Below are 25,940 nucleotides of genomic sequence, written 5' to 3' on the forward strand. Positions count from 1 at the left end.
TAAGTATTAGGTGACTCGTACTTCGTAGCTTTGTCCGCCCGATCGGGCGGACATTGCCCGGTCTGACCGGGCGGTGGGGGTTGGATACGTTGAAGCATTCGTATGGAGTTTTCTTCTCGCGCCCGATCGGGCAGACCTTGCCCGGTCTGACCGGGCGGAGAAGGAAAAATGCGGAGACGCGGATTTTACGATTTAAAGTTATCTTTTATGTTATCTTTTTGCCCAAGTATCTTTTATTTTAGGGATTAATATAAAACCTCCCTAATATTAGTATAAGGGTTAAGAGAGAGAGAGTGAGAGCCGTTCTTGAGAAATACAAGAATCATCTTTGTAATCTTTGCAGTTTATAGTGAAATCATTCGATCTCGGTGCCCGTGGACGTAGCTATCACATCGATAGTGAACCACGTAAATTCTTGGTGTTGTTCTTATTGTTTGCATTGAATTTCTTTATTGTTTTCTTGTTTGTTTTCGACCTTTGCTTCCGCTGTCGCACAACAATTGGTATCAAGAGCTCAGGTTCAATCCTTGGAGAGTTTCTTGAAGATAACAATGGCAGGAGATTCAACAATAAGAATTGAGAAGTTTACCGGGAAAAATAGTTTCGGGCTATGGCAAATTAAGATGAAGGCTCTGTTAAAACAACAGCAGATATGGCGTCCGTTGGCTCCAAAGAGTACTACTTCGGAGTCAGAAGATGGACCGACTGACCCGCAGTTAGAAGTTATGGAAGAGAAGGCACACTCTACCATATTACTTAGTCTTGATGATCAAATCATCACGGAGGTGGCTGATCAGGAAACGGCGGCTGGATTGTGGCTGAAGCTGGAGTCATTGTATATGACTAAGTCGTTGACCAACAAATTATTACTGAAACAGCGGTTGTTTAGCCTCCGGATGCAGTCAGGTACTTCCTTACGGGAACATCTAGAAAAACTTAACTCTATTTTGCTTGATTTACGTAATTTAGATGTTAAAATTGATGATGAGGATGCTGCGTTGATTTTACTTGTATCTCTACCGTCTAGCTTTGAGAATTTTGTAGAGTCTTTTGTTGTTGGTAAGGATTCTATAACCTTAGAAGAAGTGAAGGCAGCACTTCATACTAGGGAACTCAGAATGAAAGCTACGAGTGATAATGGGGATAATGGTAGTGGGTTGTTTGTTAAGTCCGGAAAGTCTAAAAAGAATAAGGGGTTTAACAAGGGGAACAATGCTGGGTCGGGTGCTGGAAACGGCAAGGATGGATCTAGTAAAACTACTACTAAAACATGTTATTACTGTAAAGAACCGGGTCACTTTAGGAATAATTGACCGGTGAGGAAAAACAAGTCCCAGGCTGCTGTAGTTGAAGAGAAACCGAATGAGAGCTATAATTCAGAGGAAGATTTAGCATTAGTCAGTTCTGCTAGGTCTGATGATTTATCTGATAACTGGGTTCTAGATTCGGGGTGTTCGTTCCATATGTGTCCACGTCGAGATTGGTTTGATACATATGAACCTCGCAATGGGGGTATGGTTATAGTCGGTAACAATGCTCCATGTAAGGTCACAGGTATTGGTTCCATGAGGTTGAGGACTGTTGATGGGCGGAGGTTAACTTTGACTAATGTACGGCATGTTCCTGCTTTAGGAAAGAATCTGATTTCATTGGGTACCCTGGATGACTTGGGGTACAATGGTGTGTTTTCAGATGGGGAGTTGTGTATTTTCAGAGGTTCTGAGTTGGTACTTAAGGGTATCAAAAGGAACACCCTCTATGTTTTTGAGGGTGTTACACTGCCTAGTTCTGCGGTTTGCGCATCTGTATCTCACCAGGAGATGACTAAGATTTGGCACATGAGGCTTGGTCATATGGGGGAGAAGGGGATGCAGCTATTGTCCAAGAGGGGTCTTCTATCCGGGGTCAAGGTTGCCAACCTTGAATTTTGTGAGCATTGTGTGTTTGGTAAGAAACACAGGTCAAAGTTCAGCAAGGGTGCTCACATTACTGATGCAGTGCTCGATTACATCCATTCAGATTGCTGGGGTCCATCTAGAGTTGAAGGTATGGGAGGTTACCACTATTTTGTGTCATTTGTTGATGACAAGTCCCGATACACATGGCTTAGGTTGCTTAAGTCAAAGGATGAGGCCTTCAAAGTTTTCAAGCAATGGAAAGCTTTGGTGGAAAATCGACAAGGAAGGAAGATCAAGAAGCTACGAACGGACAATGGGCTAGAGTTTTGCAAAGACGAGTTTAATCAGTTCTGTGCAGATGAGGGTATAGGTCGGCATCATACTGTCAGGAAGACACCACAGCAGAACGGTGTAGCAGAACGGGTTAATCAGACACTGCTAGAGAGAGTTCGATGCATGCTCTCTAATGCAGGGCTTGGGAGGAGGTACTGGAGTGAAGCTGTGTTAACAGCTTGTTATGTCATTAATAGGGGTCCTCATTCTGGAATTGATTCCAAAATTCCGTTTGAGATCTGGAGTGGTAAGTTGCCTAATTTTTCGAATTTGAAGATTTTTGGTTGTGTTGCTTATTATCATGTTATTGAGGGTAAGCTGGATCCACGAGCCAAGAAGGGGTGTTTTGTTGGGTACGGGGATGGTGTGAAGGGGTTTAGAATTTTTTCACCTTCGGAGGGTCGGGTCATTCTTAGTAGGGATGTTACTTTCGATGAAAACACCATGTATTCAATTAAAAATGCAGAGATTTCAGATTTGAGAAGGGAAGGAGACAATTTATTACAGACAGATGGGGTACTTGAGGTACATCAGTCTACCATTGCTGATTTACCTCGGGTACAATATATTGATGATGATGCTGATGTTCCAGTGCCGGGTACTCCTGAACCTGAGATTACTCCTACTCATTCTAACTCTGGGGATGAGGTGGAGCAATCTAATCAGGGGTCATCTAGTCAACCTGACACCATTCTTGAGATGCCTAAACGAGTTATCAAGAAGCCTGTTAGATTGATTGAAGAGATGGAGGGAAGAAATTGCTGTGTTGATGCGATGACAGGTTATGCATTGAGTGTAGCTGATGATGTAGAGTCATTTGAACCTGCCACATATAAACAAGCAATTAGTTGTAGTGAGTCTGCGCAATGGCTTGCCGCAATGGGTGAAGAGATGCAGTCTCTTTACAAGAACAGAGTGTGGGAACTGGTAAAGGTACCGGAAGGGAGGAAGCTTGTGGGTTGTAAATGGATTTACAAGAAGAAAGAAGGGTTGTCGGAAACTGAGCAAATACGTTTTAAGGCTAGGCTAGTTGCTAAGGGGTTCAGTCAGGTAGAAGGGGTTGATTTTGTTGAGATATTCTCACCTGTGGTTCGACATACTTCTATCCGTGTGTTATTGTCAATTGTAGCACATTTTGATCTTGAGCTGGAGCAGTTGGATGTTAAAACGGCTTTCCTTCATGGCGATTTGGAGGAGGAGATTCTGATGAAGCAGCCCGAAGGATTCGAAGTTCCTGGAAAGGAACACTATGCCTGCAGATTGCTAAAGTCATTGTATGGACTTAAGCAATCCCCCCGACAGTGGTACAAAAGGTTTGATTCTTTTATGGTTTCACAAGGTTTTGACAGGAATTCATATGATTGCTGTGTGTATCATAGTAAGCTGGATAATGGTTCCATGATTTATCTTTTGTTATATGTTGATGACATGTTGGTTGCCACAAAGAATAAATCTGATATTGCTAGATTAAAGGAGATGCTTAACTCGGAGTTTGACATGAAAGACTTGGGTGCAGCTAGGAAGATTTTGGGTATGGAGATCTACAGGGATCGGGCTAGAGGTAAGCTTTTCTTGACTCAGAAAAGCTACATTGAAAAGATTTTGTCTCGTTTTGGGATGGAAAAATCGAAGCCTATAAGTACGCCAACTACTGTTAGTTGTAAGTTGTCTTTGTCTATGTCACCTCAATCAGAGGAGGAGTTGTCTTATATGTCTAGAGTTCCATATGCAAACGCGGTTGGTTGTTTGATGTATGCTATGGTCTGTACTAGGCCGGATATTGCGCATGCTGTTAGTGTTGTAAGCAGGTTTATGGCTCGACCTGGGAGGGAACACTGGCAAGGGGTGAAAAGGATTTTTCGCTACCTGAGAGGGACAACTGATATTGGTCTTGTGTACGGGAATGGTAGGGAATGCTTGGTCACTGGGTACAGTGATTCTGATTATGCAGCTGATGTGGATACCAGGAGGTCTGTGACTGGTTATGTGTTCACTTTGGGTGGTTCTGTGGTTAGTTGGAAGTCTACATTGCAGTCATCAGTTACGTTGTCAACTACTGAAGCTGAGTATATGGCTTTAACTTCTGCAGCTAAGGAGTCTATTTGGCTCAAAGGCCTAGTAGGTGAACTGGGTATTGCACAGGATTTTGCTACAGTGTATTGTGATAGTCTAAGTGCGATTTGCTTAGCTAAAGATCAAGTACACCATGATCGGACGAAGCACATTGATGTCAGGTATCATTTCTTGCGTACTGACAAGAGGATTAAGGTGAAGAAGATTGGGACTGCTGACAACCCGGCTGATTTCTTCACTAAGCCTGTTCCGTTTAGCAAGTTTAAACATTGCTTAGACTTGCTAAATATTGATTACTACGTGATGTAGTAGGCCCTGAGGGGCGAAGTTGGGGAGCTCCTGGTGTAGGTGTGTTGGCCTTAAGGTGGAGCTTGCCCGGGGCTTGTGATGCAGGTGGAGCATTATGAGTTGTTATACTTGGAGACGAGTATGTGATGGGTCTTGGTTGAAGACTTATCGGGATGTATGGCTTATGCATGAGTCTTGCATCGGGTTTGGCTTGAGATGTTTTTCCACTATGTCTTGATGGGGTCGTTTGCTGACTACGAGTTCTCGTCAAGGTGGAGATTGTTGATAAGTATTAGGTGACTCGTACTTCGTAGCTTTGTCCGCCCGATCGGGCGGACATTGCCCGGTCTGACCGGGCGGTGGGGGTTGGATACGTTGAAGCATTCGTATGGAGTTTTCTTCTCGCGCCCGATCGGGCAGACCTTGCCCGGTCTGACCGGGCGGAGAAGGAAAAATGCGGAGACGCGGATTTTACGATTTAAAGTTATCTTTTATGTTATCTTTTTGCCCAAGTATCTTTTATTTTAGGGATTAATATAAAACCTCCCTAATATTAGTATAAGGGTTAAGAGAGAGAGAGTGAGAGCCGTTCTTGAGAAATACAAGAATCATCTTTGTAATCTTTGCAGTTTATAGTGAAATCATTCGATCTCGGTGCCCGTGGACGTAGCTATCACATCGATAGTGAACCACGTAAATTCTTGGTGTTGTTCTTATTGTTTGCATTGAATTTCTTTATTGTTTTCTTGTTTGTTTTCGACCTTTGCTTCCGCTGTCGCACAACAATTATGGTCACTTCTGGTTTCACGAAGAGCTATACAATTATGTTGCTACCATGACCTATAAGGGGAGCGAAACATTCTACACAAAGGTATTGACTGTATTGCGAGTAATTGACTTTTCAAGCAATAAGTTCACTGGCAATATCCCAAAGATCATTGGGAATTTGAAAGGAATTCAGCAACTAAATTTATCCAACAATAATCTTGTTGGTGGTATCCCATCTTCTTTGGCCAACATTACAGACCTCGAGTCCTTAGACCTTTCTCAAAACATGCTTTCAGGAGTGATCCCTCGAGAGTTGACAAAGCTAACCTTTCTTGCGGTCTTTAATGTTTCACACAACCATCTTGTTGGGCCAATTCCTGAAGGAGAACAGTTTAATACTTTTGACAACAACTCTTATGCTGGCAATTTGGCATTATGCGGAGCTCCATTGCTTGAGGAATGCAAGAAAGACTCCATGCCATCACCAACAGATGATGAGACGATTGAAGAGGACACAAAGTTGATTGATTGGATCATTAGATCATTGGGGTGTGTAAGTGGGTTTATAATAGGCTACATCATCGGGAAAATCTATGTAACTGATCGACATCATGATTGGTTTATGGAGACTTTCGGAAGGAGAGGAAGGTCGAAGACAAGAGTGAGGAGATCAATACAGAGGCATAGGAGAAGTTAAAGGGGTTTGGAGATGCAATTGGTTTCTAATCTGTTATTACTTCAGTTTATCTATTTTGTTTGTGTGTGTGTGTGTGTTAATTTGTTTCCCAGTATCTAGTATTGTTTGCTTATGGTCAGTGTATTAGCAAGGATTGTCTGTAATATTTGGCTGTATGAATACGATAACACCCTGTGAGATGAGATATTGTTATTACAGTACAGTATTATTTTTATATATAAGATGCCTTTTTTTTTTTTTTTTTCCTTGTTCTCATTATTTGATGTTCATTCTTCAATAAAAATTCTCAGGACTTACATTTAGCTATATAAAGCTTGATCACTTGGTTGCTCAAGTTAAACAAGCTGATTGAGAGCTGACTGTCAGTTAAGCTTTCTTGAATATTTCATGTTTTTCCTGCAAACTTATTATTCAGCTCATATATTTGGATGTTATTACCATACAAATCAGCTAGCAGGCTCAAATCTTCATTGATTAGCTAGCAGCCTGGCAGATTTAACCCAACTAATAGAAGGTACGAGGTCTGTTATCAATAATCTCGAAGGCCTTTTTTTTTTTTTTTTTTTTTTTTTTTTTACTTCACCTCATTTCGAGACCTTATTGATTTTCATCAAAAAGCAATGAGAAATTTATTGTTTCAAGGCCCTTTTCATATATTAATGTTTAAGTTGAGCAATACAGTTCTTCCACAGCCCCCATGTTCCTCAAGGTGGATCTCTCTTATTTAGCTGCCATGAAGGTCCATTTGAAACCGAAGACAATACTACCTCCATCCGTATAAAGTTCGTATTACTAATTTAAATATGTTAATCCTAGACAGAGGAAGTATAACACACCTTGTTCATTTCCGGAGGACAGATAATCAGTTCTTTGAAGGGGAGAATATGCAGAGTGAAGATTCAGTGATCACAGCAAACTAATCAGAAACAACAGAAAAGACAAAAACAATAAAGCCTAAACAAAAACGAAGTAAAATTATGTTGGGAATCAAAATGGTAGTTCAGATTATCAACAGGGCAGCATTTACACTAACATAGGTCATTAACATAGATATTTACAAGTAGCATAGAATATAAAACAAATCTGACCTGCATCATCTTACTTTACACAAACATCAGCAACTCAGGTCTACTATAGACATTCTCTCCTTCATCCTCCAGGGTGGGGTAAGCTGCTACGAGAGCATCTTGTGCTCCAATATAAAGAGAATTGTAGATCTTCCAGTAGACAATAGTTCAGTACTGCAGCAGCACCCAAAGCAACTCTCATCCCTTCAATGGCTTCTGTAGCAGCATTGATGACGTGAGGTGAGGTTTCGAAGATATTGGGCCACACGTAATTCATAAGGTGCACCAATGCATCTTAACAACCTAATCCTGCAACACCAAGAGCCATGTGTTTCACAGCGGATGCTGCTGTCTGCCTGTGAACCAGGTCCCGGTCCATAAGAGCATCTTCAAGGAGAGGTGTAACAGCATAGATATAATCCTTCCCCATTTCACCAATATTACTCGAAGAGGAAAGAGAGAGATTTGAGAACACCATTCTGTACGTTAAGCTCTGGAACACGATATTCATTCATGAGTGCCGGCAAAACTGTGAAAGGCGAACAAGTCTCTGCAACAATTGCAATAGCCACGGTTGTGCAGACACGGTTCTGACACTCTTGAACCTTGAGATTGTTCAGAAGAGTAGCCAAGACATCTTGAGGTCCGATAGCTTTGGCAATGTAACCAAAGGTGTTGACAGTGGCTCTTCGAATGCCTTTCTTGTGAGCCGGCTTAAATAGAGATAAATCTAATTGTAAATATTTAGAGGGCGTTTAGTTCCGATAATGGAAACGGAATGGAAAGGAAACAAATAAGAGAGGGGAAATGAATCATTTAACTATTACCTTTTCATTTGTTTGGTTTAACCATAGAAAGGAATTAGTTAAACTTTACTCCCTTTGTTTATTTATGTTTGAGGAGGGTAATATACACTCGATAACGGTATAGATTTAATTGAATCCGTTTTCAATCCAAAAAATACACTAATCAAACATGCTCTTAGAAAGCAATGCAAAAGGCAATCACTCCTTTTTAGCAATATCTTCAATAAACTTAATTTTAAATTACTTATAAATCATCTGAAAATATACAAATCATAGTGAATTCCAATAGCATCTACTTGTCAAAGTTCTCTTAACAATAATTTAATCTCTCATGTCCACTGCAATCTTTAGTTCATCCAATAAATAGAGTAACGCAATATGTACTTGTATGTAGTCACATATTTTTCAATGCGAGTATGTTAATAGATTCAATGTAAAATCACTTGTGCTGAAGGCAGAAATCTCTTCATCATAATTCATAACCTCTACGTAGTCAAGTTGCCAAATCTCTTCACCAAGAATCCACTAATACGGTAGCCTATTTAGTTGCAAGATGGAAGACCGATATTAATTCGCCTCGTATTTGTACGGCTTCTTTCCCTAATTTTTTCAAGCTTTGACGGACCTCAATTTAATTAATTAAAAAGCTCGTTCCGTTGTTTAAAAAAAAAAAAAAGAATTTCCCAGCATACTTAAATGTATAGAGATTACATGGGGAATGAAGCATAGCAATCTTAAACAAGTATAAATTGTAAAAGAAAAACATCGCGATTAACAAGAGGGCATTTGGTCTAGTGGTATGATTCTCGCTTCGGGTGCGAGAGGTCCCGAGTTCAATTCTCGGAATGCCCCTTCATTTTTTAATTTCCATCACCTATTTATGAAATGAGTTCTAAGTACTCACAAGCTGCATCAGTACAGACACAGAGAGTCAGAAACATACACTCAGGAATAATGTACATTTCTAACACTTAAACTTAAACTGCTCAAATTCCAGATTGTGGTATGAGCGCAACCCAAGAGTGGTACAAATATAAGCTACTCCGTAATAGACGAAGGATAGTAGGATATATGATGACGAGCAAGTAACAGGGACGAGGAAATCCAACATTCCTGCCACTTGAGAATTTCAGGAAGATTAGATGACCAACCTAATTAGACAATTAATCAATAACTATAACAACAACAGGGCATTTGGTCTAGTGGTATGATTCTCGCTTTGGGTGCGAGAGGTCCCGAGTTCAATTTTCGGAATGCCCCTGATCCATCAAATTTTTGAACCATTTTTTTTCCCTATTTTTTGTCGGTCATGCTAATGTAGTGGCCAAGATTAAGCTCACTGACTAGAGAACATTGGACCAAATTTTGAAAGAATTAGCCAAAGAACTGCTTGCAGCACAAGGGCAGGATCACAGGAGTCTATCCATTATAAGCAAACTAGCTCATCAAAGACAAAACATATTAAGAATATGTTCAGGTATATGAGCTAAGGAATATGAAATCATTGAACATAGTTGTAGCAATAGGCATTTGGTCTAGTGGTATGATTCTCGCTTTGGGTGCAAGAGGTCTCCCAAGTTCGATTCTCGGAATGCCCCTGATCAATCAAAATTATACTGAACCTGTTTTTTTCCCTTAAGGTCACTGGTCTAGAGGTCATCTCAGCACTTAAAAGGTATTCATAAAAATAAAAAAGGTCGCTACTTAGACATATTAGATCCAACATTACAAGAATTAACCATAACTACACAACTATATGATGCATCAGAGCAGGATTACATGAGTGCATTCACAGCAACAAGTTTATCCAAAACCAAATATATCTAGAAAATATCCATGTATATTCAAGTAAAGAGATAATAATAAGTACACATGACAGCAATGTCAGGAATTTAAATCTAGTGGTATTAGGGCTAGTATTTTCATCTAACATATCCCTTTTTGCAATTTAGGTCTTTGTGATAAACATAATGTAAAAAGCCAGCAATATCAGGTCCTTACACCAATTTATAAATGAAGAACAAGGTGAGGAAATAATACTGTAGCTTATATACCATCCATAACAGCTGTAAGTCCACCCCAAATAAGTTACTGTTTTCCTCAGGCTCGACTTAGGTGATGCCGTGATGAAATGAACAAGTCCTCGTAATCCTGGAGCTAAACCTTCCCGAGTACCTATTACAAAAGCTGAACGAGTTCAGTACGAAAAGATAGACTAAGCGATAAGAGTAGGGAGGTTACATAATTACAAGATTCCACTTTGGCATGGCAAGTTCCCGCAGATATAAGCAGATCACTCGACCTATTAACCATTGTCCAGTGAATTGGCATGTACCTAGAATAAATGTTAAACATCAGCAAAAAAAAATATCTAACCATCAGTGCTTCTGCCTCCCATAACCCAATGCTGATCCAGCAAAAAATGAGGTCAAGGAAGGTCATAATATAGGTTACATAGACATACAATGCATACTGCAAAACTGATATGGACTTAGAAACAATGTAATTGCAATTACATACAAAGGGTCACAATTGCACACCAATTATAGATTGGCAATGCATAAACTTAGGGCATATGAGATTGTCTTATCATGCTTACCATGCTTTAAACTTTTAAAGCATGATACTTTTCCCCTTATTCAGGATTACATCACGTGATTCAAAACAGAACAGGAAGTAAAACTTATTTAACATGATTGATCAATGACATTGAACACACAGACTCCTGTATAAAATTTGTCATACCAATTATCCATAAAGGATTAAAGGTATTAGGTATATGATATAAGGATCCTTTGTACTCATGATGCAGCTAGCCCTTGTGATGTTGATCATATCTTGGCAATAAGGTGTTGGTGTTAAGAAGACTTTTTATTTTACTGCACAATCACAGGAGATCTCACACTTAGTTTTGGCTCTTGCTTGCTTAGTATCCTAGTTTTGGATGTGCAGTGCCCAGAATTAGTCAAATACCCTTATTCAGCATCTAAGAACATAGCCCCTACTTTTAACAAGAGGGGTGATTTAGCAAGTTCAACTTATTGGGAATTAAATTAAAAAATTAAACAATCAATTAAATATTATATGCCTGACAATCAAATGGGATAATTAAAAAAAAAAAACTCTGGCAATGAGTTGAAAATTCCAAATACTATGAAGTAACCCCAGTAAACTTTTGGCAACTGATATCTCATATTCAGACCCATGTAATAATGTAGATTTTTACATAATGTTAAACTTAATTATGTAACCATACAAACTAAATACTTAACCCTAGTAAACCTTTTGATTATGTAGCCGACCCCACTTATGGGATTGCTTTGATTGATTGATTGAGTAAACCTTTTTTTTTTTTTTCCTTCCAATTAGACAGCAATTGTAATATATATGCAAATCCTACAGGAACCATGCTAACAGTTAAGAACTTCCTTTCCAACTGAATATGCAGAATTTCCAAGTTTTTGTTCATGACCTCCAATTTATAAAGGGAAAAAAGAATGCAAAAATCAATCAATTCTGAAGCGAATTTAAAGGGAATAAAGGGTCCAAATGAGTGCTGAAAAATAACAAGGAATCTTTATTCAAACTACAAAATCATACCTTCTGGAAAATTTCCATTAATGGGGGTGTTTGTTCTGCTGCTGGGGAATTAACTATGATTGATAATCCAGAAAAATTGCGGGAAAATTGAAGAAATATTATGCATTAATTGGTTTTGCAGAGAGAAAGAGAGGGGGGCAAGAATTGAAGAAAGAGAAAAACAGTGAGTCAGTGACACAATTTAACTGATTAAGTGATTAGCCAACCCATTGAGCGGCCCATGGGCCTTAAAAACAAGTCCCAAATTCAATAGATTGAAAAACTAAGATTGGGCTAGTCTGTGTTGCCTCTCTTAGGCCCTAAATGCTTGGGCCCTTCTCAGCTTCATTTATGAACAAAGCTGTGGAATTCATCATTACTTCGAGGAACAAGAATCGATCAATAAGATACTCTCATGCTCCCTCCGACCTTAAATAATATACGAATACTTCGTATGATTTTTTTAATTTTTTTTTAATGAAGCTCACTTTTTAAGATTTTAGGTTGGAAACTCGGGATGTTTAATACGAAGTATATCATTCTATACTGTAGATAATTGTGCTAAATTTCTCAAACCAATAAAGTTGATAACCAAAATAAGAGCATGAAAAGACATAATATTCATAGAGTAGTTGAATTTATAGCACATTAGTTGAGGAAGTAACATTCAATAGCAGTGCCCTCTATTCCTCTATCACTGCTACTGCTGCTGACTTTGAAAGGCTTGAAGATCCATAGACACAAATGCAATGAAGCAAAATTCAAAATAATAAATCTTTTAAATATATATACGGGATCATGTGAGAACCCTTAGCTTAGGTGAGAACCATTTTAAAGATGAGAACCCATCTTACACCATCCGTTTTCATAAGCTTTCTTTATTTTCCATTTTCTCTCTTCAATGGCTAAATTAAAATGAAACCAGATTTTCTATTTTCTCTCTCTTCAATGGCTGAATCTCTTGGTTTTATAATACATAAATCCGTGTTTCCATGCAAAAAATAAAAAATAAAAAAATAAAAAAATAAAAAAGTATGTTCCAATGACTGAAATGCGTGTTCCCAAGAAAATGCATGGGAATGTGATAATTAATCTCAACCATCCATAATCTCAAAATTGATGGTGTAAAATTGGTTCTCATTTTAAGATGGTTCTCACCTAAGGGGTGGGTTCTCACCTGAACCCACCCCTATATATATATATATATATATATATATATATATATATATATATATATATATATATAAAATTCATGTTAGCCGACTCCAAATTATTTTGGGATATTTTGAGACTAAGGATTTATTGACTATTGTTGTTGCATGTGGTTTGTATTCTCCTGAAAGACTCTAGAACGCTCTATTCATACCGTTGTATGTTGTAATGGTGTGACCTAAATGAAGTTAGTGACACCCATAATAAGTGTAATTAGTTAGTTGTGGTCCAATTTAGGTTAATTTATGTTTAGATTGGAGTTGAAGGGTTGAGGGTTGTATGTCATCTAATTTATACACAATATACAAAATAGATTTGCTTTATACCCGATCACAAAATAGATGGGCAAAATTATTCAAATTTGGCTAAAAATAAAGCCACCCCCATCCCAACAAATCATTCTTAACATAATAAAAGTATGAACAATAACCACAAGTCCACAAATAATATATATATAAATAAATATATAGACTATAGAATTTGAGAAATAATATCCTTGACATATAAACTTAATACAATTCAACAAATATCATGATTATACATTTATACACACTATATTAATATCACCAAAAAAAAATTAAAACATAATTATTTTAAAAAAATGGAGGTAGTTTTTATAAATTTATAAAAATAAAGGATATAAAAAGCAGACAAATTGGGATGAATAATAAGGGGGCCTGATTGAGAAAACACATGATGAGACCCAACATCTAAAGCATCTCAAAGGGGCCCCTTAATTAGCTGCTTTATATTTATAATTAATAATCATAATAATAATGTATAAATATTTATGGTCCACCAGCTCATTTCTCAAGTTGGTAGGCCACTTCAAATTAGCTGCCGAACAACAAAATTTTATTAAGTGTGGAGCGTTCATAAATTGCCAAAAGTTGACCAATTCTCTCTATTAACTATATTCTCTTTCATCACCGACCTAATTATTTTCTTATTTTCAAGTATTCTTCTACTAGCACTCAAGAATAATTTCAATTCATACCATATAATTATATATTAAGATTTTTTAAGCATGACATCAAATGCAAGGATAATACTGCTGCTTACTGTAAGCTTCTGGATTATGTGTGATGATCTACTACCTTGTATCACAAGCATTCCCGTCACTAATAATATTTATTTGTAAATAATACTCCCTCCATTTAAAAAAATAATCATGTATGAAATTTTCTAAAATAACAATGATTTGTGATTGGTTTTACCATAATACTTTATTGTGCTCAGGTGATCCATAGCATGAGACTTGTTACAATTTTACAAATCTAATACAACGGACAATATTACTCCGTATGTGTTAAAACACATTCTTTATTAACTATTAACATAGAAAAATCAGTAATGCTTCCTTCACTTGGTCAAAAAAATAAGATGCTTTCATAAAAAAAAAAATTATTTTTTAGAATAGCCAATTCCATTGCATGCTCAATTTACTGAGATCCTTTTTTGGTATTTCTCCAAATCAAGGGACAAATTTCCCTTTATTTTGGGACCCTTGCTTCTTTTTCTTGCTTTTGGCTCCCTCAATATTCAAACTACTACTACTCTGTAATAATCTTCCTCTACCATTTCATCTTCTTCTTACCTTATTTTCTCTCTCCTTCCTCAACAACAATCCATCTATCTATCTATCATCATTATCATAATCGCGTTTGAGTTCCTACTGTACATATTATATCAAAGGAATTCAACTACATACTAATTATCTATGGCACCACCCAACAGATTTTCATCCATGTTACATAGAAGAACAAACAGAATAACTCGTGTTCTAATCTATGCCTTTCTTGAATGGACTCTAATCTTTCTCCTCCTACTAAACTCTCTCTTTTCCTACTTCATCCTTAAATTCGCGCTATATTTTGGCCTTAAACCTCCCTGTTTCCTATGTTCAAGGATTGATCATTTCTTAGACTCTCACAAGAATGACAAAAACAAGAAGACTAAGTTTTCATCCTACTCAGAAATCATTTGTGAGGAACATGCTGCTGAGATATCAAAGATTGGGTATTGCTCCCATCATCGGAAGCTCGTTGAATTACATGATTTGTGTGAAAGCTGCTCTGCTGCTCCATCAGATGATCCTGAAGTCAGCAAATGGATGACAGAGATTGGTATAGTTAAAGCTGAAGATGATGATGCTACAAAGAAGTGTTCTTGCTGTGAAAGAGTATTGATCATGGTCAATCCAATTAGTAAAGTTTCATCCTCAGATTTTGTGATCAAAGAAAGAGAATTATTGGGTGATTTTTTATCAGATCAAAATGTGCAGATAGGTTCTGATCAGTCAGATGATCAAACCAAGTTTGGGTATCAAATACTGGATGATGGTGATGAAGAAGATAAAGAGGAGAACGAAGAAGTAGTTTTCGAAGCAGAGAAGGAACCTCTCCTTGATAATACTAATGGAAATAAGGGTGAAATTGAGGAGATTGTTGGAGTTACAACTCAAAACTTGTGTCCTGATATGCTTCCACAGCATCTAGATTTTTATATTGATCATGATGATTATCGATTAATCCCAGTTGAGTTTATTAATGATGATTCAATCAAGGTAGAGAGTAAAAGTGCAGAAATCAGCAGAAGTTTCGAGGAAGGAAGGAAAGAAACTTCATCAGGATTTTCCAGGGAATTCGAGCTTGTTTTCGAGGGAGACGAACTTGTTCTTCCTGGGTGTGAGGTTACTACTATTGCTAAGGATTTGCCTAGTATACAGGAAGAAGAGGAACTTGTGATTGAGAAGGTACAAATTCACAAAGAAGAGGAGAAGATGATGAGTTTGGACAAATTTGAGCTGGTTTTTGAGGGTAATGAGCTTGTTACTGCAGGTATTGAGACTGAGATATTACATCTTCCTAAAGATGAAGAACAGATGAAGGGTTCAGAGACTTCAGACAAATTTGAGCAGGTTTTTGAAGGAAATGATCTTCTTGCTGGTTTCGAGTATGGAAATTTACAAAGTCCTGCAGTGGACAAGATGCAGGGTTCAGACAAATTTGAGTTGTTTTTTGAGGAAAATGAACTTGTTGCTGGTTCTGACTATGAGAACTCAAAAATTCCTGAAAGTGAGGAAAAGATGAAAAATCCAGAAATTTCTGCGCTGGCATTTGAAGGAGATGAGATCATAAGTGAAAATTCGCTTACAGATGACAAGGAGAGCGTGACAGAGAAGTTGCAAGTTCGTGAAGAAGAGGAGGAAGAGGATTCACAACTTTTGCAATCCGTTCCAAAGCAGGAAAAGGAGAGAGAAATAGAAATTTCATTTCTTTCAGAAGAAAAAGAGGAGACTGCAACTACTGAGAGTACACCCATTTTGGATGTGCAGGAGAGAAACAATCAAGCTGTACAAGCTGATAGCCAAGTAACAGCTGTGAGTTTAGAGACACCTTCTACTTCTTCAGGTACTGACAGACTTGTTCCAACCTCTATAATCTTTGTTCTTTTAATTTTTGAGTTAATTTGTTATTATACTTCTGAGTCAAACTAAATAATTTAACCCTTATGACCAGATTTTAAGGAGGATAATGCATCTTATTTGATGGCTGATGAAACTGATATTGAGGAAAAGAATCAGAATCCAACTGAGAAGCTATTGTTCCAAGAGTATGAGGCGAATCTTGCATCGCTTTTCAGGAGTTATGAAATCGAAACTGAAACAAAGCAGAATTCAACAGATGAGCTCTTGGTTCAAGTGGATGAACCCCCTACAGCCAGCAAACAAGAAACTCACACACTTACTGACAATGTAGTATGTCATGGTAATATTCAAACACCCCTGATTATTGGTTATTTCATTTTATGTTCTTTTTTTGGGCCTATATCTGATTCTATAATTCTAAATTCAGATGATGAAATTTGTGAAAGAAGTCTAAATGCCAATGTGAGCATGTCACATGATGAAGTTGAGGAAGACAAAGTTCCTGATACACCAACATCTTCTGAAAGCCTACATAGGAAATTGTTGATGCTAGGGAGAAGGGAATCAGCAACGGAGGAATCACTAGATGGGATGAGTGCGATTAGTGAGCATGGGGAAACAATGGAGAAGCTCAAAGTGGACCTACTCACTGAGAGAAAAACTTTGAGAGCGTTATATAAAGAGCTGGAGGAAGAGAGGAATGCCTCAGCAATTGCGGCAAATCAAACAATGGCTATGATAACTAGGCTCCAAGAAGAGAAAGCAACAATGCAGTTGGAAGCCTCGCAGTACCAAAGAATGATGGAAGAGCAGTCAGAGTATGACCAGGAAGCACTGCAGATGATGAATGAACTCGTGGTGAAGAGGGAGAAAGAGAAGCAAGAGCTCGAGAAGGAGCTTGAAGTGTATAGAAAGAAGGTGATGGAATATGAAGAAAAAGAGAGGATGAGGATAATGTGTAGGAGGAGAAGCAGGAATTCTTCTGCTTCTTGCAGTTATGGAGAGGAGAGTGATGGGCAATCGATAGATTTCAATCATGAGGTGAAGGATCAAGAAGAAGATGTTGGAATTAGTCCTCACAATCAAGCAGAAAATGGGCACCAAGATACACCAACCGATGCAGTCCTATGTTTACAAGACTCATTGGCCGGGTTTGAAGAGGAGAGGCAGGCGATTCTAGAGCAGCTTAAGGTTTTAGAGGAGAAGCTCTTTACTCTAGCAGAGGAGGAAGAGGAACATTTCGAGAACATGAAACCATTTGAGCAGTTCTATGAAGAGAATGGCAAAGATTTCGACATTAATAACGGGAGTGACAATAATGAGTTTATTCATGTCAATGGAAAACATCAGCAAGACAGGAGGATCAACGATTCAATGCCAAAGAAGCTTCTTCTTCCACTGTTTGATGCAGCAGAGTCATTAGATTCCCCAAATGGAGTGTTAAATGGAAATGAAGATGACTTTCATATTACAAAATTTGAGTTAGAAAAGAAAAGGTTTGCCGTGGAAGAGGAAGTTGATCATGTCTATGAGAGACTACAAGCTCTAGAAGCTGATAGGGAGTTCCTAAAACACTGCATTGGCTCATTGAGGAAAGGTGACAAAGGCTTGGATCTTCTTCAAGAGATTCTACAACATTTACGCGATTTGAAGAATGTAGAAGTTCAAGCCATGAAGAATACAGATCATTGTGCTTCAGTGTAAATCCTTCCATGACATTATTGGTAAACATAAGATCACATCACCCTTCAGTTCAACATTGTCATACATCTATCTACACCACAACATACTGATACTAGTCAGTGCCCGTACTAAAGCAGATTCCATTGTTCATGGTTAAGTTTCGCTACTAGATCAGTCAAAAAGTTTGATCTAAGGAATCGAAAGATACAGCTAAAGAAGAGGATCAAACTTTTGTCGTCTAGAATTCAGTGAAGGACCCCCCTAGATGGTGAAGGGGAGGTTCAGGCTATGCAAACAAGAAAAAATCAAGGTTTGCTGACCCAATTTTTTTTAAGTTCTTTCATTCTTTTTTATTTCTGCTTTTGTTCTTTGTCCAAAGTAAATGTAAAAAAACCCAAATTTTTGTGGGGTTAGTCTATTTTTTTCTTGCCCATCACCTCCCTTTTGAGGAAAAAGGGAATGATGGATTTTAAGTGTGTGTAGGATAGTGGAAGTACTCAAAGCACAACCTGTCATTTTGTATTTGTTTTGTGAGGAACAAAAAAACAAGGCCTGGAATTTGCAGAAACTGGGAGATCCAACAATGATTCCAGTCTCAAGCACATAACATTAGTTTTTACCACATAAATCTTAGGATTAGGAACTATATATAGCTGTATTTATTCTTCAATTTTGTTTTATATCAAAGATTTTGTGGTATAAACTTTTGCCTTTTTTTGTAATTCTTTTTCTTTTCTAGTTTGTGAGTCAGTTGATCATCACATGGGTTTTGATCAAAGCTTTTGGAGTAAAGTTAGTCTACCTGTATATTAATCTAATGTAATGAATCTGTTCTGTAAAGTATATAAAGTGAGTGTTTGTTTATGCTTATTCCTAATCAAGCTTTAGATTCATATAATTTTCTTGATACTCAACATTATTAAGGACAAAGTACATGTAATTATAGCAATAAGAAGCCAAAATTGCTTTCATTGTTAGCTTTGCTTAAAGCAAACTACTTTGCTAATTTAGTAGGTATGATTAAGGATTCCTTTACCCTATGAAAAAATCCATGTACACATAATTAGCCGTGAAGTACATGATACATGTTACTACACTTATCTTCTCTCTAACATTTTAAGGCTCGACATAAAACCTTCAACAAAAACACACAAAAATGTAAATACTTTTTTAAAGATTGAAGCATGTATAGATAATTGGTGTGACACATATATACTTTATGGATCCCGTGATAATTAAGATTAGGATGGTTTAAAGTATCAATTGTCTACATCTTAAAGCCTATAAATATTTTGACATAAGAGCCTAGAACTTAAAAAGCTTTTGCTTGAAGTTCCATAACAGAGTAGGATACCAAGTAGCACACCTAAGGATAGGTACAAAGAAGATGATGAGCCACAAAAGAAGAAACATATGCATATACTGATAGTGATGGGAGAGAGGATAATTAAAGTAGAAATGGAACACATTGTCAAAGATAGGAGTCAAAAAGTTCCAGCATGTATTACACACACACACACATCAAAGAAATAAAACAGCATGTATCATCAATTGTTGGCTCTGAACCCAGACCACTTATTGACTTTTTAAAGTAGTGCTAATGTTACCAATAGATGCATACAGAAATAATGCACACATCAATAAGGCACACATCATCTATAGTCAGAAAAAAATTGTAGAATGTCAATCCACATAGCCTTAATGCAATACTCCCTCTGTCAGGATTTAGTTGTCACATTATTAGTATAAAATACACTATCAATCGTGGCAACTAATTCAAGACGGAGGGAGTATATGTAGAGTACCGAGGGTCCGAGGTTCATTATGGAATTGACACTTACCAAATCGTTACACTGATGCAAAAATCGTGTTTGCTTTTCACTTTTACTCAGTAATGTTTTTCTCAGTTGTTCTGCTTCATTGAGTCTAAAGTGGACTTAAAATGAAACCATCCAAAAGACAAAGTGTCTGAATATCTGTAAAGAAACATTAAAGGAAAAAAAATTATTTCTAATCATGTATTTCATGCAGAAAAAGATGTGAAGCATGCATGGACTTAGGTAACTTAAGATAAATCAACAATTCAACATAGTGCATTTCTAGGGCTGATCATGGCCAGGCAAAATGACGAACAAATGATCTGGCCATTCTGCCCCTAACATTGTCAAGTCCGAGGAAAATGAGAAGGAATGGCCTAGGACAAAATTACCAAGAAAACTAATCAGGTCAGAAATTGATGGCTCAATTCAAGCCGAGTCAGCTTGGGTGTGAAGCAAAAGGGTTCCAAATATAATCAAGTTTTTTCCAGCAATCTTCTATCACCTTGATAGAATTATAGCTTCAATGATAATTACCAACGAATATAAACTCCTAAACAAATATGCGAAGAACAAGAAACTAAAAACGTACTTAGAAAGCAAATTATGCTTTAGTACAATAATCTTCACAAGTGAGACAAGAAAAAAGGCTAATATGCTTATAAACCACATAATTGAGAGATTATAGGACATCAAATGTGAAAGGCAATAACATTGGGGCCCTTAAGTAGTCATACTGCTTTGGATTCCAAACATTTCAGGTTTTCATTGTCAAACATCCTACTTTAGCAATTAAGTTAAATGCTCCTACAAATTAACACCCACTTATTTCGTTACAATTTCCTAAGAATGCTGTACGATTCACCTCTTTTGTGGAACAGATGATTTTAGCTTCTACTGTTTCAAATAGTTCACTCTCATTCGTACGATCAAGTGCAAACTGATTATTATAATCAGAAGATGCAGAACCATGATACTAATAGTTTACTCAGTAGCCTCTAGCCCTCTACTAGAGATGATAGGTTAATCAAGAGATGTGCATATCGCAACTGCATTTCACTTGTTAATCCGACTTGATACAGGGGGTTTAGGAGTTATCTAATACCTTGAAAATTAACTAGCTAGTAAACTTCCTCTAGCTTCATCAATAAGCCAAAATCAAGCACAATAACTAAAATAATTACTATGTTATCTTGATACTTAAGTATTTAAGTCATAATGTGGGATACAAACATACAATTTGGAACTAAGTGTGAATTTGGTGAAGGGTCAATCATGCTGAGGGCTAATAGGTTGAACCAAGGGACTGGCAAATTTGTTGATCCCAAACACCATAACTCCGCAAGACTACTTCACGACCACCCAAGAGGCCAAGATAGCACAAAAATTATGCACCACATTTTTACCATTCCTCGAGATCAGCTATGAGTTCCTCAATGCAACTACTGTGTAAACAAACATTTAAGCTAATCTCATTTCTTGCTGCTTTCATTATTACCTTCCAAGTTCCAACTATAAACTAAAAACTAATTCCTCAATTAAGTCCTCACTTTAAAAACTATTAATAAATTCAATCCAATGCTTTATGACAACCATCAACAGGATCACACAGAGGGAAATCATGATTCTCAAAGACTACTCCCCAGAATTTTGTACTAAATTGTATTTCCAACAAAAACAAGGAATTATTTAACATAAGCAAACATCATAACATAATAGACATACATGTCAGTTTCCAACCATGTAATATAACTAGTAGTTGTACTTTACCCCCACTAAACAGAAAGATTGATCATCTATAATATACCATAGATCTACATTTTCAGTACTACATAATCATAATTCATACCATATAATGGTATCATTAACCCAGTGACACAAATGATTTCTTGTAATTATAATATAATACTTAACAGGACATTAAAAATCAAGGGATATGTATTATATACAAATCACTTGGTCATTGTGCTAAAATTTACAGCTAAGGGTGTCTAATGAACAAAATTGTGTTACATTTTTCCTAAATATTGAGGTCTTGAGGATAGTCCAAATGTCTAATAAAAACTATAAATCCACAATAGTTAACTAATTTTTATGTCAAACTATTTTACCAATTAGTAAAGGATATCCTGAAATTAATTCTTCATATCATACCATTCATTCAAAGGCAACTTTTAGAACTACATACAAGTAATTGACATAGCAATGAGTAACGATAATCATTGATTTTGGGATAGTCCAAACACTTGAACCACACTATATGATTAGTTATACTTATACCGTTATACGTGCGTCTTGTCGACTCGTTTAACATTCCAACACTACCCAAACCGTACCTAGAAGGAACCTTATTTACAACTACCATATAGTACGGAGTATATACTACGGAGTAGTTTTGAAGCATACCCGTGATTTGTAAGAATATCCCTAAATTACTACGAGTAAATTCATATTGTATACGCTCTCTTTGTCTCTAAAAGTTCTTCCGGAAGTAACTTAGTTGCAACTTGCAAGCACCCATAATCTTTACAAATTAAATAAGGTGACATATCTATTACAGTTCAAATTTCAATCAGGTCAACTCCCAAATTAACCATGAATATCAAATTTCCAAACTTTTTTCTTTTTAATTATTAAGAATGAACAAAAATCAACAAAATTGTAATGGGGTACAAGAAAGTAAGTAACTAGAGCAAGCTAAGCTAGTGATGTTGAGGATGGTAAATCATACCTTGTTATGGCAAATTCTTGGAGAAGAAAGGATATTTGAGGATTTTGGCCTGCTTTTTGAAAATTCGATTGACAGAAACATAGCAAACCCAAGTTAATTGCGGGAAAATGGATTTAATGAAATTGGTCTCGCAACCAGTATAATACAGACTATGTCTATGAATATGGGTTTTATCTAAATCAAGTGTAATGGACCGTGTTTCGGGTCACGGTCCGTCTTTATAGTTTCCACAGTCCAAAGACTCAATCCAGTTATCCAACCCCCAATTAATCATAGATCTATCAAATTTGGTCAATGGTTCGGATTTGGGTTCAGGTTTGAGTTTGGATTGATTATGGATGGGTTGGGTCTGACGGGTCACCTCAAATCCAAGAGCAGTCGGATAAATGTATACATTGGGATGAATCCATTCTCTTTAATGGATGACTCGGGTTACGTTTACACTATATATTATTTTATGTGTTCCTCTCTTAACACTCAAATGAATGAATTGGTTGGGAGGAAATGAAAAGTTTGGAAAGGAAAAATATGACTCTCTATGTTTGGTTCTAAAAATAAAACAGAATTTAATAGGAAAGGAAGGGAAATTGAAGGAAAGCTCCCTTTACAAAACCTTCCTTTTCTTTTCCTCCAAAACCGGAGGGAATCTGAGAGGAAAGAAAGAAATTAAATCTATCAAGCGTAATTTTAGTTTTCTCTTCCCTTTCCTTCTTTTATTAATCAATAACTTAGTACTAAAAGTGAAACCAGTGATGACACATGTCATCCACTGGTTGAAGATTTTTCCTCCAATTAACCTTTCCTAATTTGTTTTTGTTTATCCTTCATAAAAAGTATTTATAGCCTAATATTCACTTTCCACTTTGGCAATTATATTTTTTCCGTACACACTCAAACGAAATATATTTATATGTATGTATTTTACATTAAGCAATTTTGTTATAAAAATGAGCATAACTAAATGGAAAATTTGTAAATTATCACCCAAAAATATATCCATTTTTGAAATAACTACCCGTTTAATTTTTATTTTTATTTTACCACTCTTTAAATTAAATAGTCACTCAGATTACCATCCATTTCAAAATTCCGATGGGTTTTCCGTATGTGGGCCCAGCCTAACCGATATTTCGACCCTTTTGACTGATTCCCCCCCCCCCCCCCCGATTTTCTCTCTCTCTCCATCTTTTCTAAACATTCTTCCTACCTTCTTCAATTTTCAATCCTTCAATTTCAAGCTCACTTCCAAATTTTTCCTCTTCTTACGTCATCTACAATTCCCCACCACCAGCACCACCCACCAATTTCCTCGACAACCACCATAATCAACCTCACCGCTCCTAACATACACCACTAGCCATTGCAATCCACCACCCTCAACACACCCCACCGACCACCGCCTTCAACTTCACTGATATCTTTAACTATAGTTTCCAAATATCAACTATTTATAACTTGTACTTATTGAGTTATTGATAAGGAAAATAGTTAAAGATATCATTAGTCAAAGTTGTGCATTGACAAGTATGCCGATCAAACTGAGACACCTAAACAAAAACAGAGGGAGTAATTTTTTTTGGGTGTTTTACCATGTTTACCCTTTGAGCTAATCCGGATTTGGGGCTCATTTCTAGGTGGTTAAGTTCCAATCCCCTCCTAATTATTGATACATGAAATTGAACATGCAATCCTCTCTATCAAGTGCAGCTCAATCACCACTGCACCAAGTCACCAACCATTTGGAACAAATAAATTAATGTGTAGAGATAGATGTAATAATAATAATAATAATAATAATAATAATAATAATAATAATAATAATAATAATAATAATCACGACGAGGGATCACCGGTCACCCTCGCCGTCACCAGAACCATCTGACTCCGCCTCGGAGATTCCTCATTCTCCGAGGGAAGAAGGATTGTCTAGGGGACTTTCCCCTCGACAAGAGCGTCGAGCTATCGACTCGCCGAGAGTCAGTCAGCCTCGGGTTGAGAGCCCCCAGCCAAGTGGACACTCTCGCTCACACCCGAAATCAACTCCTCCCACCGTACCTTCGACTGAAGAGGTGGCGAGGGCAGTAGCTGTTTGCATGGAGTTCATGAATGCATTGGGTGGACAACTTCCATTCAGTCAAAAGACTCCACCTTCTCCTCCCCCGAAACCAAAAAGCCTAAAGAGAAAAATAGCTCCGGAAGGAGAGGGACGGATTCCATCCTCCAAGGGAGAAGGAAGCCAAAGAGATGAGGATCTGGCCTGAGCTGAACGAGAACAGAGAAGGGACTCCGGTCACTTCGAAAACTTCAAAGTTCGGAATTCCAAAGGCCATGCGAACAGTCATGAAACTACTCGCCGAAGCGTTCATGAACGCCTAGGTGGAAGGGAGGGAGACGTGCATAGTTGCCTCACCTATCCCGAAGGGTCTCGGCCCGAAATGTCACGCGAGGGGACACCCCTCACTTCCACCTCTCTAAGAGGGAGAAGTGAAGTTCCTTCGGCGCGAAAGAAGGGCAAGGTCGTGATGGTTCCCACCAGTTCACCTTTCCAGAGGTGGATTATAGAGGAACATGTTCTGACGGTCAAAATTCCGGCACACATCACTTACGATGGTACTTCGGATCCGAAGGACCACATAGCCTCTTACGAGGGGCATATATACCTTAACCCCAGGTCCGAAGCTACCTGGTGTAAATACTTCCCTACAACCCTAAAAGGTGTGGCCTAGTCGTGGATCACCAAGGGGCTGAAGGAAGGCTCGATAACGGGTTGGAATGACCTCTCCAACAAGTTCAAGAGCAAGTTTTCCACGGCTAACCGCCGAGAGGAAACCACTGTAGAGCTCATGGGCCTGTAGCAAGCGGAAGACGAAAGTCTCCGAGATTACTTGACTCGCTTCAGCAACGAGTCGTCCAGAATCACAAGTCTGGACCAAAGTCTAGCCGTATTCGCACTACGGAATGGCTTGCAAGCTGGAAAATTCCTGGATTTCATGGTCATGCACCCACCGCTGACCTTGGAAGAAGCCCTCGATGCTTCGGATAAATTCATCCGAGCCGAGGAATGGAACAAGGCCAAGCTGCAATCTCAATTAGGGCTTTCAAAGCCAAGAGGGCAGCAAGCCAAAGTTCCAGGGTCGAGGAAAGGGAAGGCAATAGCCTCAGAACCTCCCTTGACCGCTGAGCCGAAGAAGGACAAGGCTCCCTATCTGGGAAGGTTCAAATCTTACACTCCTCTCACCTTACCACGTGCTAAAATCTTTAGCACGACCAAGGACGAGGGAAGATTCAAGAAGCCGAAGCCACCTCCTTCATGGCACCAGAAGAAAGGGAAAGATCATTGGTGCGAGTTTCACGAATCGCGTGGACATTGCACCGAAGACTGCCTTCAGCTGAAGGACCAGATTGAAGAACTGGTCAAAAAAGGGTACTTAAAGAAATATGTCGCGGAACGCCGTGAAGAGAAGAAAGCCGAGAAAGACCCTCGACAAGATCTGGATTACCTCCAAAAGAAAGACAAGTCGAGTGAAGGGGGAAACCCCGACATTCTCACTATTTCGA

General features: G+C 37.9%; 2 protein-coding genes, 1 long non-coding RNA gene and 2 other non-coding genes across 5 annotated transcripts; 4 read left to right on the forward strand and 1 right to left on the reverse strand.

Moving 5' to 3' along the window:
* Positions 1–5,427: 5,427 nt before the first annotated feature.
* Positions 5,428–6,057, forward strand: LOC110727438 (receptor like protein 30-like). The gene has a single exon (XM_021906997.1). The coding sequence runs from the start codon at positions 5,428–5,430 to the stop codon at positions 6,055–6,057; it is 630 nt and encodes a 209-aa protein (XP_021762689.1).
* A 2,077-nt stretch (positions 6,058–8,134) lies between these two features.
* On the reverse strand, positions 8,135–12,638 carry LOC110727483. The gene is made up of 3 exons (XR_002512551.1): positions 11,531–12,638; positions 10,180–10,265; positions 8,135–10,105 (listed from the first exon to the last, which is right to left on the reverse strand). It is a non-coding gene; the product is annotated as an uncharacterized LOC110727483 (long non-coding RNA).
* Positions 8,711–8,782, forward strand: TRNAP-CGG. The gene has a single exon. It is a non-coding gene; the product is annotated as a tRNA-Pro (tRNA).
* TRNAP-UGG lies at positions 9,119–9,190 on the forward strand. Its single transcript has one exon. It is a non-coding gene; the product is annotated as a tRNA-Pro (tRNA).
* Positions 12,639–14,114: 1,476 nt separating the features above from the next.
* LOC110727484 (myosin-binding protein 2-like) lies at positions 14,115–18,704 on the forward strand. The gene is made up of 3 exons (XM_021907038.1): positions 14,115–16,134; positions 16,243–16,491; positions 16,579–18,704. Exons 1-3 carry the CDS (start codon positions 14,442–14,444, stop codon positions 17,853–17,855), a joined length of 3,219 nt encoding a protein of 1,072 aa, XP_021762730.1. The 5' UTR covers positions 14,115–14,441; the 3' UTR covers positions 17,856–18,704.
* The last annotated feature ends 7,236 nt before the right edge of the window (positions 18,705–25,940 follow it).

This window comes from Chenopodium quinoa, unplaced genomic scaffold, assembly GCF_001683475.1.
Source record: "Chenopodium quinoa cultivar QQ74 unplaced genomic scaffold, ASM168347v1, whole genome shotgun sequence".
In the NCBI taxonomy this organism is placed as follows: Eukaryota; Viridiplantae; Streptophyta; class Magnoliopsida; order Caryophyllales; family Amaranthaceae; genus Chenopodium; species Chenopodium quinoa.

What these genes read in the sequence shown, in the direction of transcription:
- LOC110727438 (XM_021906997.1), top strand. Translation starts at nt 5,428, where the DNA reads ATGACCTATAAGGGGAGCGAAACATTCTACACAAAGGTATTGACTGTA.
- LOC110727484 (XM_021907038.1), top strand. Translation starts at nt 14,442, where the DNA reads ATGGCACCACCCAACAGATTTTCATCCATGTTACATAGAAGAACAAAC. An exon ending in GACACCTTCTACTTCTTCAG is followed by an intron (nt 16,135 to 16,242) that starts GTACTGACAGAC and finishes CCTTATGACCAG; the next exon opens with ATTTTAAGGAGGATAATGCA. An exon ending in TGACAATGTAGTATGTCATG is followed by an intron (nt 16,492 to 16,578) that starts GTAATATTCAAA and finishes TTCTAAATTCAG; the next exon opens with ATGATGAAATTTGTGAAAGA.